Source organism: Microcaecilia unicolor, chromosome 1 (assembly GCF_901765095.1).
Source record: "Microcaecilia unicolor chromosome 1, aMicUni1.1, whole genome shotgun sequence".
Lineage (NCBI taxonomy): Eukaryota > Metazoa > Chordata > Amphibia > Gymnophiona > Siphonopidae > Microcaecilia > Microcaecilia unicolor.
In genome coordinates, this window is record NC_044031.1 from 668,537,604 (window position 1) to 668,550,314 (window position 12,711).

Here is a 12,711-nt window from a genome sequence, read left to right on the forward strand (position 1 = left end):
TACTGCATAATGAAGAGGATTTAAAAACATATGTTGTCAATGCTTTTCCTTCACTTTTACATAAATAAAATATATAAGTCTGAAGTAAAAACACAGTTAAAAACAAAACCAAGGTAATTAGGCACTTAACATACTAGTCTCAATAAATGTGACTTTAGTAACACCTGAAGACAGCAAAGAAAGGGGCCTCTTGGATATCTGGTTGAATGTTCTTTAAAAAAAAAAAAAAAAAAGTGTGAGGCAAGAAGAGAGCTCATATTTCTACCCCTATTTCCCATCTTAATACTCATCCCAAGCAGGTCATTCCAGGCATCCATCGCTCTTTCATAAATATATACATTTCCTGATATTTCTCCCGAGCCAACCCACTTACATTTTCATACTATGTCCCCTAATTATACAGCTTTCCCTCTTTTGGAAAAGGTTTGTGCATTAATCTTTCAAATGTCTAAACATCTATATCCTATCTCCACTCCTTTTTATGGGATACATATTTATTGAGGTCCTCAATTTTCATCTCTTATGTCTTCAGGTACAGACCCTACATAATTTTGGTTGCTTTTCAGTGGACCACTTCAAGCCTCTATCTCCTTTCAGAGATAGAGACACGGCCTCCAAAAATGAACAGAGTATTCCAGGTGAAGCCTCACCAATGAACAGTACAGGAGCATTATTTCTATGTGATTTCCCCCCCCCCCCCCCCCCTGCCGCCTCTAGTTATGCCTCTGGACAGCTTAGCATCCTTCTGGCTTTGACCACCACTTTCTCATTCTGTCATTACCTTGAGATCCTCTGACACAATATACCCCCCTCCCACTGCACTAGTTCTAGCTCATTGGTACTGGAATGTGAAATGCCACAAGGCTCTCCACATTCTCTGATTTTGCTCAATATCGATAAGGCTGCTAACTTTGGAAAGAAGTTGCAGAAATTAAATATAATAATTTTTTTAAGCAGATATTTTATTACTCATCCTAGTTCCACAGTAAATAAACCGGGTAAGTGAATTATTGAACCGGTACCTTAACTCAGTCTTAAATTGGACTACATCTCAGACTGATTCTTAATGTAAAGAAAATTAATCTGAGTAATTAATCAGTACCAATATCTGGTTCTGACATCTCATTAGAATCTTAATTAAAAGTTTGAGGAATATTAGATTCAACCATAACCATGGATCAGCAAGTTTACAAGTGAATTAGACAGGCACTCTGGAAACATATGGGCCCTTTTACTAAAGCTTAGTGCATGCAAACAGACATTAGCACGTGCTAAATACTGCACGTCCTATTATATTCCTATGGGCCATGTGCTAAGCTTTAGTAAAAGGGTCCTATAAATAATTAAGGATGATTATGATCCTATGTCTATGAGGAACATTTCAAATGAGTAGTTCAAAGTTTAATTTTTGACTTAAAATTACTTTATTGGATTAAATGTTTCATTGAAGAAACAGTCTACAAAATACCATAGTAAAATTAATTGTTAAGGCAAAATAATGTGATCGGACTTCCCTGATATTGTGGATATTACATTGGCTCCCAGTGAAAGCAAGTTTAAGCTCCTCTGCTGTGTCTTTAAAATATTAAATGGTTTTGCACTAGACTATATGTGCAGTTTGCTAAATTTTTCTCCTCAGAACAAAACATTGTGTTCTCATGGTAATTCACCTCTATTATCTTTCAACTAAGATCATCAGATTTACATAGTAACATAGTAGATGACGGCAGAAAAAGACCTGCACGGTCCATCCAGTCTGCCCAACAAGATAAACTCATATGTGCCACTGTTTGTGTATATTTGTGTCAAAAATTTTTGTGTTCTTTTGGATATTTAGTTGCAGAAGAATGGAACCATCTTGAAGTGCCATTGTGTTAGTTATAAAATTACGATGCTTTGTGAAGAGAGTTAAAAACCTCTGTCTCAAATAGTTTTTAACTATTCTATCACCAGAAGATGTTTCATCCCACATATGAATGGCTTCTTAATTTGTAATCCACTTTGAACTCATAAGGGGATATATGAGAATATAAAACTCAGATAACATAACAAAATGACTCTGAATGGCTGCGATTTGAGAGAATATGCTGGACTTGATGGATCATTGATCTTAGCCGATATGGCACTTCTTGGGCCCTGTTTACTAAGTCGCGATGTAGGTGCACTAGTGTTTTTAGCGCGCGCTAAAAATGCTAACACACCTTAATAAACCGTGCCCTTCTTATGTTAGTAAGCATTTTGTGTTAGTAATGCAATGTGTTATCTTTTGTCTGAAAAGAAGCTGTTCAAGAATATTTTCCGTATAAGGGTGTATATAATAAAGGCTAGTATGAATGCAATAAAACCTTCATGCACACATTCAACAGATTCCTATGACATTAGTCAAGAGTGCATTTCTGTATGCAAATTAGGAAAAGATGCAAATGAGGCTTTAGAGGGCTAATGATGTAGCATAGTATGCTCACCTCTACCTGCTATTTATTGTAGGCTCAATATCATCAAAAATGTAGCACTTGCCTAAAACCAGCTTGCAATCTTAACCAGTCCAAAATGAAGGAACAAGTTAGCAAGGTACCCAATTAAAGTGCCAACTCCCCACAAAAACAACTAAGAAAGCCTCAGTCTCAGTTCCCCTATCCCAAAAATATAGAAGCCCCCTCTGAAAACTACTTAAAACTCCTTCACCCACCTCTCTGGGATGAATATCTATCATTCTGGAGATACCTCTTTAGTTCCTTGGTAGGAGGAACTGCAATCCTGCCAGCCAGGCCACCACTCTTAGAATGATACTGCCTAAAGGCTACTCATAATGCTTGATATATGGTGAAGCACTATGAGGTAGCATCATTCTGGCATCAGTGGTTCTGCCAGCAGGATGGCATAGTACTCCCTCCTGCTGGGAAAGAAATTATATGTATCCATTCTGGAAGGAAGAAAAAGAGGAAATGGGGAGGTAGGTAACCCCAGAGTGGGCTTCTTGAATTGTTATACAGGAAGGCTGGTATTTTGAATAAGGAGCTTCATTGTGGTCAGTACATTCTTCACTAAGTAAGGTGGGGGCGGCAGGGGTGTAGCCAGACACCCAATTTTGGGTGGGCCTGGGCCCAAAGATGGGTGGGCAGAAGAACTCCACCCTGTCCCACAAGTGATTTGGTCTCTCCCTCTCTCACCTGCATGTCATATGGTCTCTCAAATATCTCCCTCCCCTGCATACCTTTTAAATAGCAGATTTTCAGTGGCAGCGAGCAACAACTAATACACACTGCTCATGTTGGCCCCACAGCTTTCCCTCTGATGCAACTTCCTGTTTCCACATAGGCAGGAATACATCAGAGGGAAGACTGTGGTGCCTTTGCGAACAGTATGTATCAGTCACTGCTCGCTGCAGGCGACGATCTTCTATTTACAAGGTATGCAAGGAGGGACAGTTGTTGGGAGTTTTCAGCTGCTGGGGCTTGGGGATCCCTCCCAGCCACATCATAGGTGCTGCTACTGGGTGGGCCTGAATCCATCCAGGCCCACCCTTGGCTACGCCACTGGGGGGTGGGGGGAGGATGAAATCTCCCTCTACTAACCAGCCCTTTCACTTTGGAACAGTTAGCATAGGGGGACTTCATGGCACCTTGTTTGGTACTGCTCTCATTTGTGTTAATTTCCATGGTAGTAGTGTGGCTATGCTATTGCCGATAAATTTTAGAATTCCCTTGGTAAAGTTTATTTTAATGTGGTCATAAAAATGTCAATGAATTACACACTAAAACGTTTAGCACAAGTTTTAATGCATACACCCCATAGTTACATAGAAATTTAGACTGAAAAAGTGTATCTATTATGTAACTTCTTCCAAATGTGTTAGCCACCTTTTTTTGTTGAACCTATTATTAATTCATCTTAGTATCTTTGAATTTTGTTAGTAGAGTATGTACACACACCCCAAAGAAGCCTCAAGTTAATGGTAGGCTGCTTGAGATTGGTATCGTCTTGATTTTGAACATGGTCATTTGGCTTTTGAATTTATCTATTACATCAGGTTATGACCCTATACAGACAAAATTTCAAGGAAGATGTAATGTAAAGAGGTAAATGTGAGGATACTTGGGTTCAAGTTCTGGTATCCTGAATCATATTCCTGCTCTTCCCTACAAACCATGCATCATCACATTCCATGCATCAGAGGAATAAAAGAAAAACCAACAATTTACCTTCTTTGGTTTCTGAACTTTTCAGAGGCTGTGTGGCTGCTGCGGAAGGGAAAGAAAAAGAAATTAGGAGATACAAGTAGGAAAAAAAACAAACCCAAAACAAAATCCAAGTACAATATCAATATGAGAATTATTGATTTTCAAAGAGTACAACATACATATACACAAGAGATGCAAACTGACTCCATGTCATCAGAACATCTGTCTGAGGAAAGGCTTACCAGGGGTTAGGCCGAAGCCAGCATTCCTCCCCGAGGGTCGCCTGATCCTAGCCAAAAAGCACCTGGAAACCTTGGGCACCTGGAGCGAGGGCCCTGGGAAGATCGGGGTGAACCTGGGAGTCACCCCGGATACAGCTGTGAGGATATACAGAAGGGCTGCAAGTCCTCCACAGCACCTGGTGGAGCGCTGGGCACCTAGAGCAGAGGCCCTGAGTGGATCAGCGCAACTGTATTTCCTGTTACATTTTCCTTTAAATATCCATCTTCCTATGGATTTACTGCTCTTGGATCTCCCCTTTTTTGTGGGCTATGATTAAGATTTATCTTTTGATAATATTGTCTAATTTCTTTATTCTGAATTTCCTGTCAAAGTATTATTACGTCTTTGACGAAACTTGAAATGCAAATTTTTAAAAAACTGGTTCTGAGTTCTACCGTCATTTGTATTAAGAGCAGTGTGTTATGACAGAAGGTAACAAATACAGTATAACAAAAACTGTTCAAAGATTCAGGATTTACTGTTGGAAGACAACTTGTATTAAAAGCAAAGTGCTACATACAGAGGGGGCAAATGCAGAAAGCTTCTTCAGACTAACGTGGGATTAGCGCAACATTTGCAGAAAAGGTTTTTTTTTTTTTTTGCAGAAGCAAACCCTGTGCAAAGTTTTACACAGCATATTAAGAATAAAAGGTAATGAGCCTATTAGGTATGGAATACTGATGCAGATGCACAAGCTTTAACACGTCTGAAGAGGCATACTTCAGCTCATTCTTCTGCAGTATCTTCTGTGAGAATTTAATGCTTGCTCTTCTTTTTCCTGAAATCAGCACTGCAAAGTACAGATGTGTGCAGGTATGCGTTTTTGCTCAGACATGCACCCAGAACTAGCCCTTAGCAGACCCTTGGGTGAATACTTCCAATCAGCAAAATGCATTAAGCATTAGAAGCCATGCATGGCTCTAATGTAAACTTTCTGCATCAGCTCAAGAACTTGCTGAAAAAGAAGGTCCTCTGTAACTGAAATAAAGGCATACACTACAAATTAAAAGGACAAAACCATTCAGGTTATGTCTGCCATATGTTTCATCTCTAATAGGCTCAAGAAATTAATTAGCAGATTATATCATTTATATTCAAAATCAATCTTGCTCAGTCTTTTTTTTTCTCTCTTTTTAACTTCAAGTACAACAATGAAAAAAAAAACTATGTTTGCTTCCAAGAATTATAGCTCTTCACAGTATCCCTACAGTAATTAAACACACAAATTCCTAGCACAAATTTAACATAAATAAAAGACAGAGATATTGCAGGGAGATGGCTCACCAGTGGCTTGTGATGAGAGATTGGTTGTGAGCCCTTCCCATACAATGTAGTAATTGGTGTGCTTGGGAAGAGATAAAAGGAACGGAACAAGCAAATAATTAACTCATTGGCTACAGTGGTACAATGCTATCAGGGTTTATTAAAGGATAGCAACACTTTATCCAAGGCGGGCAGAGATGCCAATAATGCAAGCATGGGTCAATAAAAGAGGAGATAGGGAAGTAATAGAGTTACAACAACAAAAACAGACAAGGAAGACAGCTAGGGCAAGCAAGAAAGTCAAGGTATGTAAAAGTGGTAGAACATGCAGGACAGTCAAAACATACAAGAATGGTACCACAGGATATGCAATAGAGTCCAGGCAAGAAAATAAAAGCATGCAAAAGAACAAATGGATATAGCAAAAGAGAGGGAACGAAGTACAAACTAAAGTCCAAACAAAAAAACAGCACCACAGGCCTTTAAAAATGGAACACAGTTCTTTAATGAATAAGCCTTGACAAAAAAAACCCAACATGGGCCGTGTTTCGGTGACTAGCACCTGCGTCAGGGGTCACAGTGATGACGTGGAAAACTCGGGGAATAACTCGAATATATTCCTCTACAATATATTATTTCTTACCCCATGTCTCATATAGTATTGTGTTCAGTTTTAGAGGCCGTATCTTGCTAAGGATGTAAAAAGAATTGAAGCGGTGCAAAGAAAAGCTACGAGAATGGTATGGGATTTGCGTTACAAGACATATGAGGAGAGACTTGCTGACCTAAACATGTATACCCTGGAGGAAAGGAGAAACAGGGGTGATATGATACAGATATTCAAATATTTGAAAGGTATTAATCCTCAAACGAACCTTTTCCGGAGATGGGAAGGCAGTAGAATGAGAGGACATGAAATGAGATTGAAGGGGGACAGACTCAAGAAAAATATGTCAGGAATTATTTTTTCACAGAGAGAGTGGTGGATACTTGGAATGCCCTCCCACGGGAGGTGGTGGAGATGAAAATGGTAACGGAATTCAAAAATGCATGGGATAAACATAAAGGAATCCTGTTCAGAAGGCATGGATCCTCAGAAGCTTAGCCGAGATTGGGTGGCAGAGCCGGTGGTGGGAGGCGGGGCTAGTGCTGGACAGACTTCTACAGTCTGTGCCCTGAAAATGGCAGAAACAAATCAAGGTCAGGTATACACAAAAAGTAGCACATATGAGTTTATCTTGTTGGGCAAACTGGATGGACCGAGCAGGTCTTTTTCTGCTGTCATCTACTATGTTACAACGGGGTTCATTTTCAAAGCACTTACACTTACAAAGTTTCATAGGTTACTATGGAACTTTGTAAGTCTAAGTGCTTTGAAAATACGCTTCTATGTATGTTACTTATCAGTTCAGATTGTACTGAAATGGGACCCTAGACCTTCATTGAATCCAATGTTATCAGAAGTTTAAAAAAAAATTTGTAAACAATTTTATAAGATATATTTTCAGGAAATGGATTTGGAGAGATTAGATTTTAAGCTTATTGGTAATTTTTATAAAGGATTAGATATTATAAGTACATTTTAAACTGTAATTCACCTCAGGCTGTTTTGGTAAAGCAAAAAAAAAAACAAAAAACCAACAACTCCTCAAATAGTATTAAGTAAAGGTAAAATAAGTAGAACCCCAGAACTGGACAGAAATTTTATGACAAGACACAGGCTGCCCATATAGCTTGTATCATGCTGGCACTCCCTGAACATGCTCAGTTCATGCACAAATTGAACATGCTTGGAGAGTGCAAGCGTTGGTGGCTGGAGGTACCCCTCTGACTTACTCGCTCCCGAGGCAGTACAAGGAGTAAGGGGGTGACTCAGCAGTGGATTTCTTCAGCTGACACGGCTTGAGCCAAGACAATGAATAACAAATAAACAAACTCCAGAACCAGTTGCAGCAAGCCAGCAAGGATGAACAGATATGGACATAACTGTACCGTATGTCAGAGAAAGAAATTACCCAAGACAGAAAGGGGCCTGCTGAACAGGACTGAGGTTACAAAAGAAAACCAGCATGGGAACAGCAAGGCACTGCTCCAACCTGAGGAAAAGGCACCAGAAGGATGAGCAGGAAATGCTGCTGAGGACAGGTAAAAGTCCGAGAATGTCAACATTGCAAAACACTTGAAATCTGTGGCTGAGTGCTACAGCTCAGGAAGCTATAGTGAAAGCCATGAGAGAGGCTGTAAAGTGGAACCGCCTGGCTAAGGCTGCCACATAACCTAGAGTCAAAGTCCAGGCGCTGACAGTCAGGCAATGAGAACGCTCACACCTGACAGTGACTGAAGCAGAAGGTGCCTGGAATGGCCTCAGAGAAGGAAGCAGAAACTGACTCAGTGGACATGCACTGAGGAAATGGTACTGAACGTAGAACAGGGAAAATGAGCACTAAATAATGCGAGCACCAGACAGCTCAGCCTAACTGAGAGGGCTGTCAGTATGGCTGAGCACTATGGACTGTGTTGAGAAGGAGTGCCTGCTGCCAAGACTCACACTTCAGAAATCCAGGGAAGACCAGTGCTTATCCCAACGCACCAGCAAGTGTGGGCATGAGGAAATAAAAGCTGCAATTGCCAAAGACACCTGAAGAGCTCTCATCATGCCGAAAAAGCATTGTACCAAAAAGCACTGGTACCAAGAACAAAGACCAATACATCTCTTTTATACTCTATATCCCCATATTGCAGTCCAATGCGGCTTACACCAAATAAAAATATAATACATTACAACATCATTTATACATCATTAAAATCATTAATCACAACTGCACAAATACATATCCATATCCAATACCACGTGGCCCTCCCATACCCCTCAGCCGGACGGGAACGGGCAGTGAGAGAAAACATTAGCTTACCCGGGCACAAGAACAAACAATAATACCAGGCCACAAACCACCCAAGGTAAAAAGTTATATCTATACAGCAGCTACTACTACTACTTAGCATTTCTATAGCGCTGCCAGGGTTACGCAGCGCTGTACAAGTTTAACATGGGGAAGGACAGTCCCTGCTCAAGAGAGCTTACAATCTAAAGGTTACAAACTATGTAGTCAGTGTAGGTAGCATGAATGGGGAAGGTGGTTAGGTGCCAAAAGCAAGGGAGAATAGATGGGCCTTAAATAAGGACTTGAAGATGGGCAAGGAGGGCGCTTGGCGTATGGGCTCGGGAAGTCTGTTCCAGGCATAAGGTGATGCAAGGCAGAAGGGGCGGAGTCTGGAGTTAGCGGTGTTGGAGAAGGGTACAGATAGGAGTGATTTGTCCTGAGAGCGGAGGTTACGGGCGGGAACATACGCTAGACAGGCGAAATCAGAAATTCCATGTTATAACACAGCAGAACTATGTGGAAAGAGAGGCAGCCTGTCAAAACAAGAGGCAGTAGGTGCGCCTGAGACCAGTTTAACAACATACTGATGGAAGGAGCGGCCACGAAGGAAATACCACCAATGGCATTATGGCTTAGGAAAGAGCTGCAGGCAGAACTCTCACCACTCAATGGCGACCAGCTTAGAAAACCACTGAAAACCTGAGACACAGTAATAAAACAGCACTTAGGAAACATGTCCTTGGAAAAAGTGTCAAACATTCCTGCCAGCAGGAAAGCATTCAGAGAAGTGTCACACAGACCAAGGCAGTTACACAATAAAGTGTAGCCTTATTAAGCTCCATATAATCTTCCCTCATTGAAAGAACAGAGTTGTAGACTCCATGGAGTGAGGGGGGGGGGGGGGGGGGGGGAGGAGGGTAGAACCAGCACCACCGAATGTCACCAAGGCTGGGGAGATGAATGACTTTGGACACCGAGTATCATCCAAGTTTAAGTAGTAAGAGAGTCAGACCAACCAGTAAATGACCCCCTGCTCAACTGACACCCAGATGATCTGGATCAGGATCTGCCAGAGAAGAACCACAGAGAAGCTGCATAATCCACTACCATCCGCTTCAAGAAACAGAAAAATACTGTACACTCCAGGTTGCACGATACACTTAAGGGGCAAATTACTTGGAACTATTTTTCTTCTTTGTCTCTATTTGCTGGTAGACGGACACAACCCATTGCTCTGAATTGGTCTGGTCACGAAAGTACTTCACTTCCCTCTGTCTTCCTCTTTTTTGTCTATGTTCTTTTTTTTCTCTCTCTCTCTCTCTGTTTTCTGATCGATTGTAAACCAATTTGCTTGGTATCCCCCCAAAAAGTAGCATATCAAGTCTGTTAAATATTAATTTGCACTGCTTTCCTTAATTTTACTTATTTCAGAAGTTTGTGATGTTATACTATTACTTGCACTGGTCAGATCAAAAGTGATAACTTAAGCCAATTGCCAGCATCCACAACCATATTAGGATAGCTATTTCTTACTTGGTGTGTATTTGACAGGTAGTTATATACATGGGAGGAATCTGGGTATGGCTTAAAGTTAAGCACATAACTGAATACTATGTTACGTAAGCATTTTCACCAGCTCTTTGTGCATATACCAGTTATGGTAGTATTCTATAAAGGGAAGTAGAAACCTAAGTTCCTTTATAGGATATGATGCTATTAGGTGCACCTTTATAGAATAGTACTTGAGCAAATTTTGCCATTAATATGCATGTATGTACACAAATATTAGCATCCACTTTACAGAATTACCGCCACAGTGTCTTATGGAACCATTTCATTTATGAACTCGCTATACCATCATACCAACATCTTAGTGGTTTACAATAGGAAAAACCACAGGTAATAAAAATCACAATAAGAACACATAATCATTCACAATATCCTCTGTTCCTTGTGACTCACCATTTCTACTTCTACTTATCATTTCTATAGCGCTACAAGGCATACGCAGCGCTGTACATCATACATAAAAAGACAATCCCTGCTCAAAGAGCTCACAATCTAAGTAGGACAGACAAACAGACAGAACAACTAAGAGGTAAGGGAATTAAAGAGGGGATAAAAGGGGTACAGGGCAAGTGAGTAGTGGTTAGGACTCAAAAGCAGCGTTAAAGAAGTGGGCTTTTAGCCTGGATTTGAAAACAGCCAAGGAGAGAGCTAGACGTACAAGGTCAGGAAGTCTATTCCAGGCGTGAGGTGCTGTGAGATAAAAGGAACGGAGTCTGGGATTAGCAGTAGAGGAGAAGGGGACAGACAGAGATTTATCCACAGAACAGAGTACCCGAGGGGGGGGCATAGGGAGAGACAAGAGTGGAGAGGTACTTGGGAGCGGTAGAGCGAATGCATTTATAGGTCAGAAAGATAAGTTTGAATTGAATGCGGAAACGGATAGGGAGCCAGTGAAGTGACTTGAGGAGAGGGCTAATGTGAGCATAGCGCCTCTGGTGGAAAATGAGTCGCCAAGCAGAGTTTTGGACTGATTGAAGAGGAGAGAGATGGCTAATAGGGAGGCCGGTGAGAAGCAGGTTGCAATAATCTAGGCGAGAGGTGATAAGAGTGTGGATAAGGGTTCTGGTAGAGTGCTCAGAGAGGAAGGGACGGATTTTGCTGATGTTATAAAGAAAGAAACGACAGGTTTTGGCAATCTGCTGAATGTGAGCAGAGAAGGAGAGACAGGAGTTGAAGATTACCCCAAGGTTAAGAGCTGGTAAACATTTCTGGTGTTTAAGGAACATGGTCTATTTTAAAGCTGAATTGTCTGACATCATGTACAGTGCAAGTAGTTGCTATACAAGCTTGCTCACACAGTATGGACAATAAGCCACAGACCTGCAGAAGCCCTGCTATTCCAGTACCACTTCTTAGCAACAACCTGGTAATACATCTAAATTCTGGACCTGCAGCACCTCTGGTGGTTCCAAGACTGTTATAGACATTACTTTCTCAAGACACCGTAACCCTATCCTGCAGCACACCCTGTTGCTCTAGTTGTGAGCAACCATACAGGAGGAGGGGGGGGGGGGCAAACTACAATCATGAACCAAACCAGGTCCACTGGTGCCTTTTTCAGCCCCATCCACATTGCACATTTTTACTTCCAACAGGCTGACACCTACTTCATGGCTGATTTGACAACGTCATTGTTTGAAGCTAAGTATGTCGGCCTTTCATGACATACAGATATCTGTGTCTCATTAAAGGTGGATATTTGGGGGGGGGAGGGGGTTAATGAAGATGTTGGCAGAGCAACCACTTGCCTTACTATTCCTGTGAATAAGCAGCATAAAATGTATTGTACTGTTTTGGGATCTTGCCAGGTACTTGTGACCTGGCTTGGCCACTGCTGGAAACAGGATGCTGGGCTTGATGGACCTTCGGTCTGTCTCAGTATGGCAATACTTATGTACTTACGACAGCTGAAAGTGAATATTGTTGCCAGCCTCCCAAAGAGGAGCTGAGGGACGAGGCTCCTACTCATATTAGAAAATGCTTGGGGACAAACTACTTTAAGGGGACCATATAAGATAAGTGTGAGGATTAAATCAATCAATAATCTTCAAATCATCCCAAACACTAAAGAATCAAATCATTTGGGGACAAAAACATGTTTCCTATACGTGTTTACATCTATTATTGGTATACTCACCTAGAACCAGTAGTGATTGATGGGATGAAAATATTTTAAACAAAACATGTATATACACATACATATCTTGCATCTACATTGTGAACATTTTAAAGTAATTAAACTAGCTGTACTACCACCCCTACTCCTCAACCTTCCAACCCATTCATGGCTTCCAATGTAGCCCTCTTATCAAACATTTGCTGCCCCTACAGTAGGGCATTTATTGTAAACCACCTTGGTGGCCTGCTCAGTGAGTATGTCAAATTTAACAAACATCCCTGTACTGTCATTATCTGGCATGTATGATTAGGTCTATGTTAAGATAAAGAAGAATGACCAACCCTACCTGTTTTTAGCTCTTCTCCATCAGCCTGCTCCTCTGTCCCTGGAAGAAAGTAAGTAATATATTTAATAA

The 12,711-nt window shown here is 41.1% G+C and overlaps 1 protein-coding gene across 6 annotated transcripts in view; it reads right to left on the minus strand.

The window, feature by feature from the left end:
* CD276 (CD276 molecule) overlaps nucleotides 1-12,711 on the minus strand; it is a 234,831-nt gene that overhangs the window by 41,910 nt on the left and 180,210 nt on the right. For 5 of the 6 annotated variants that reach the window (XR_003939989.1, XM_030187125.1, XM_030187153.1 and 2 more), the window contains exons 6-7: nucleotides 12,643-12,681; nucleotides 4,203-4,241 (exon numbers count right to left, since the gene is read on the minus strand). Coding sequence is in view for 5 of the 6 variants with exons in the window: in XM_030187125.1 (XP_030042985.1) it covers nucleotides 4,203-4,241; nucleotides 12,643-12,681 (78 nt within the window). In the remaining variant the exon portion in view is untranslated. The remainder of the gene's footprint in view (nucleotides 1-4,202; nucleotides 4,242-12,642; nucleotides 12,682-12,711) is intronic. The other variant, XM_030187135.1, reaches the window with a different exon arrangement.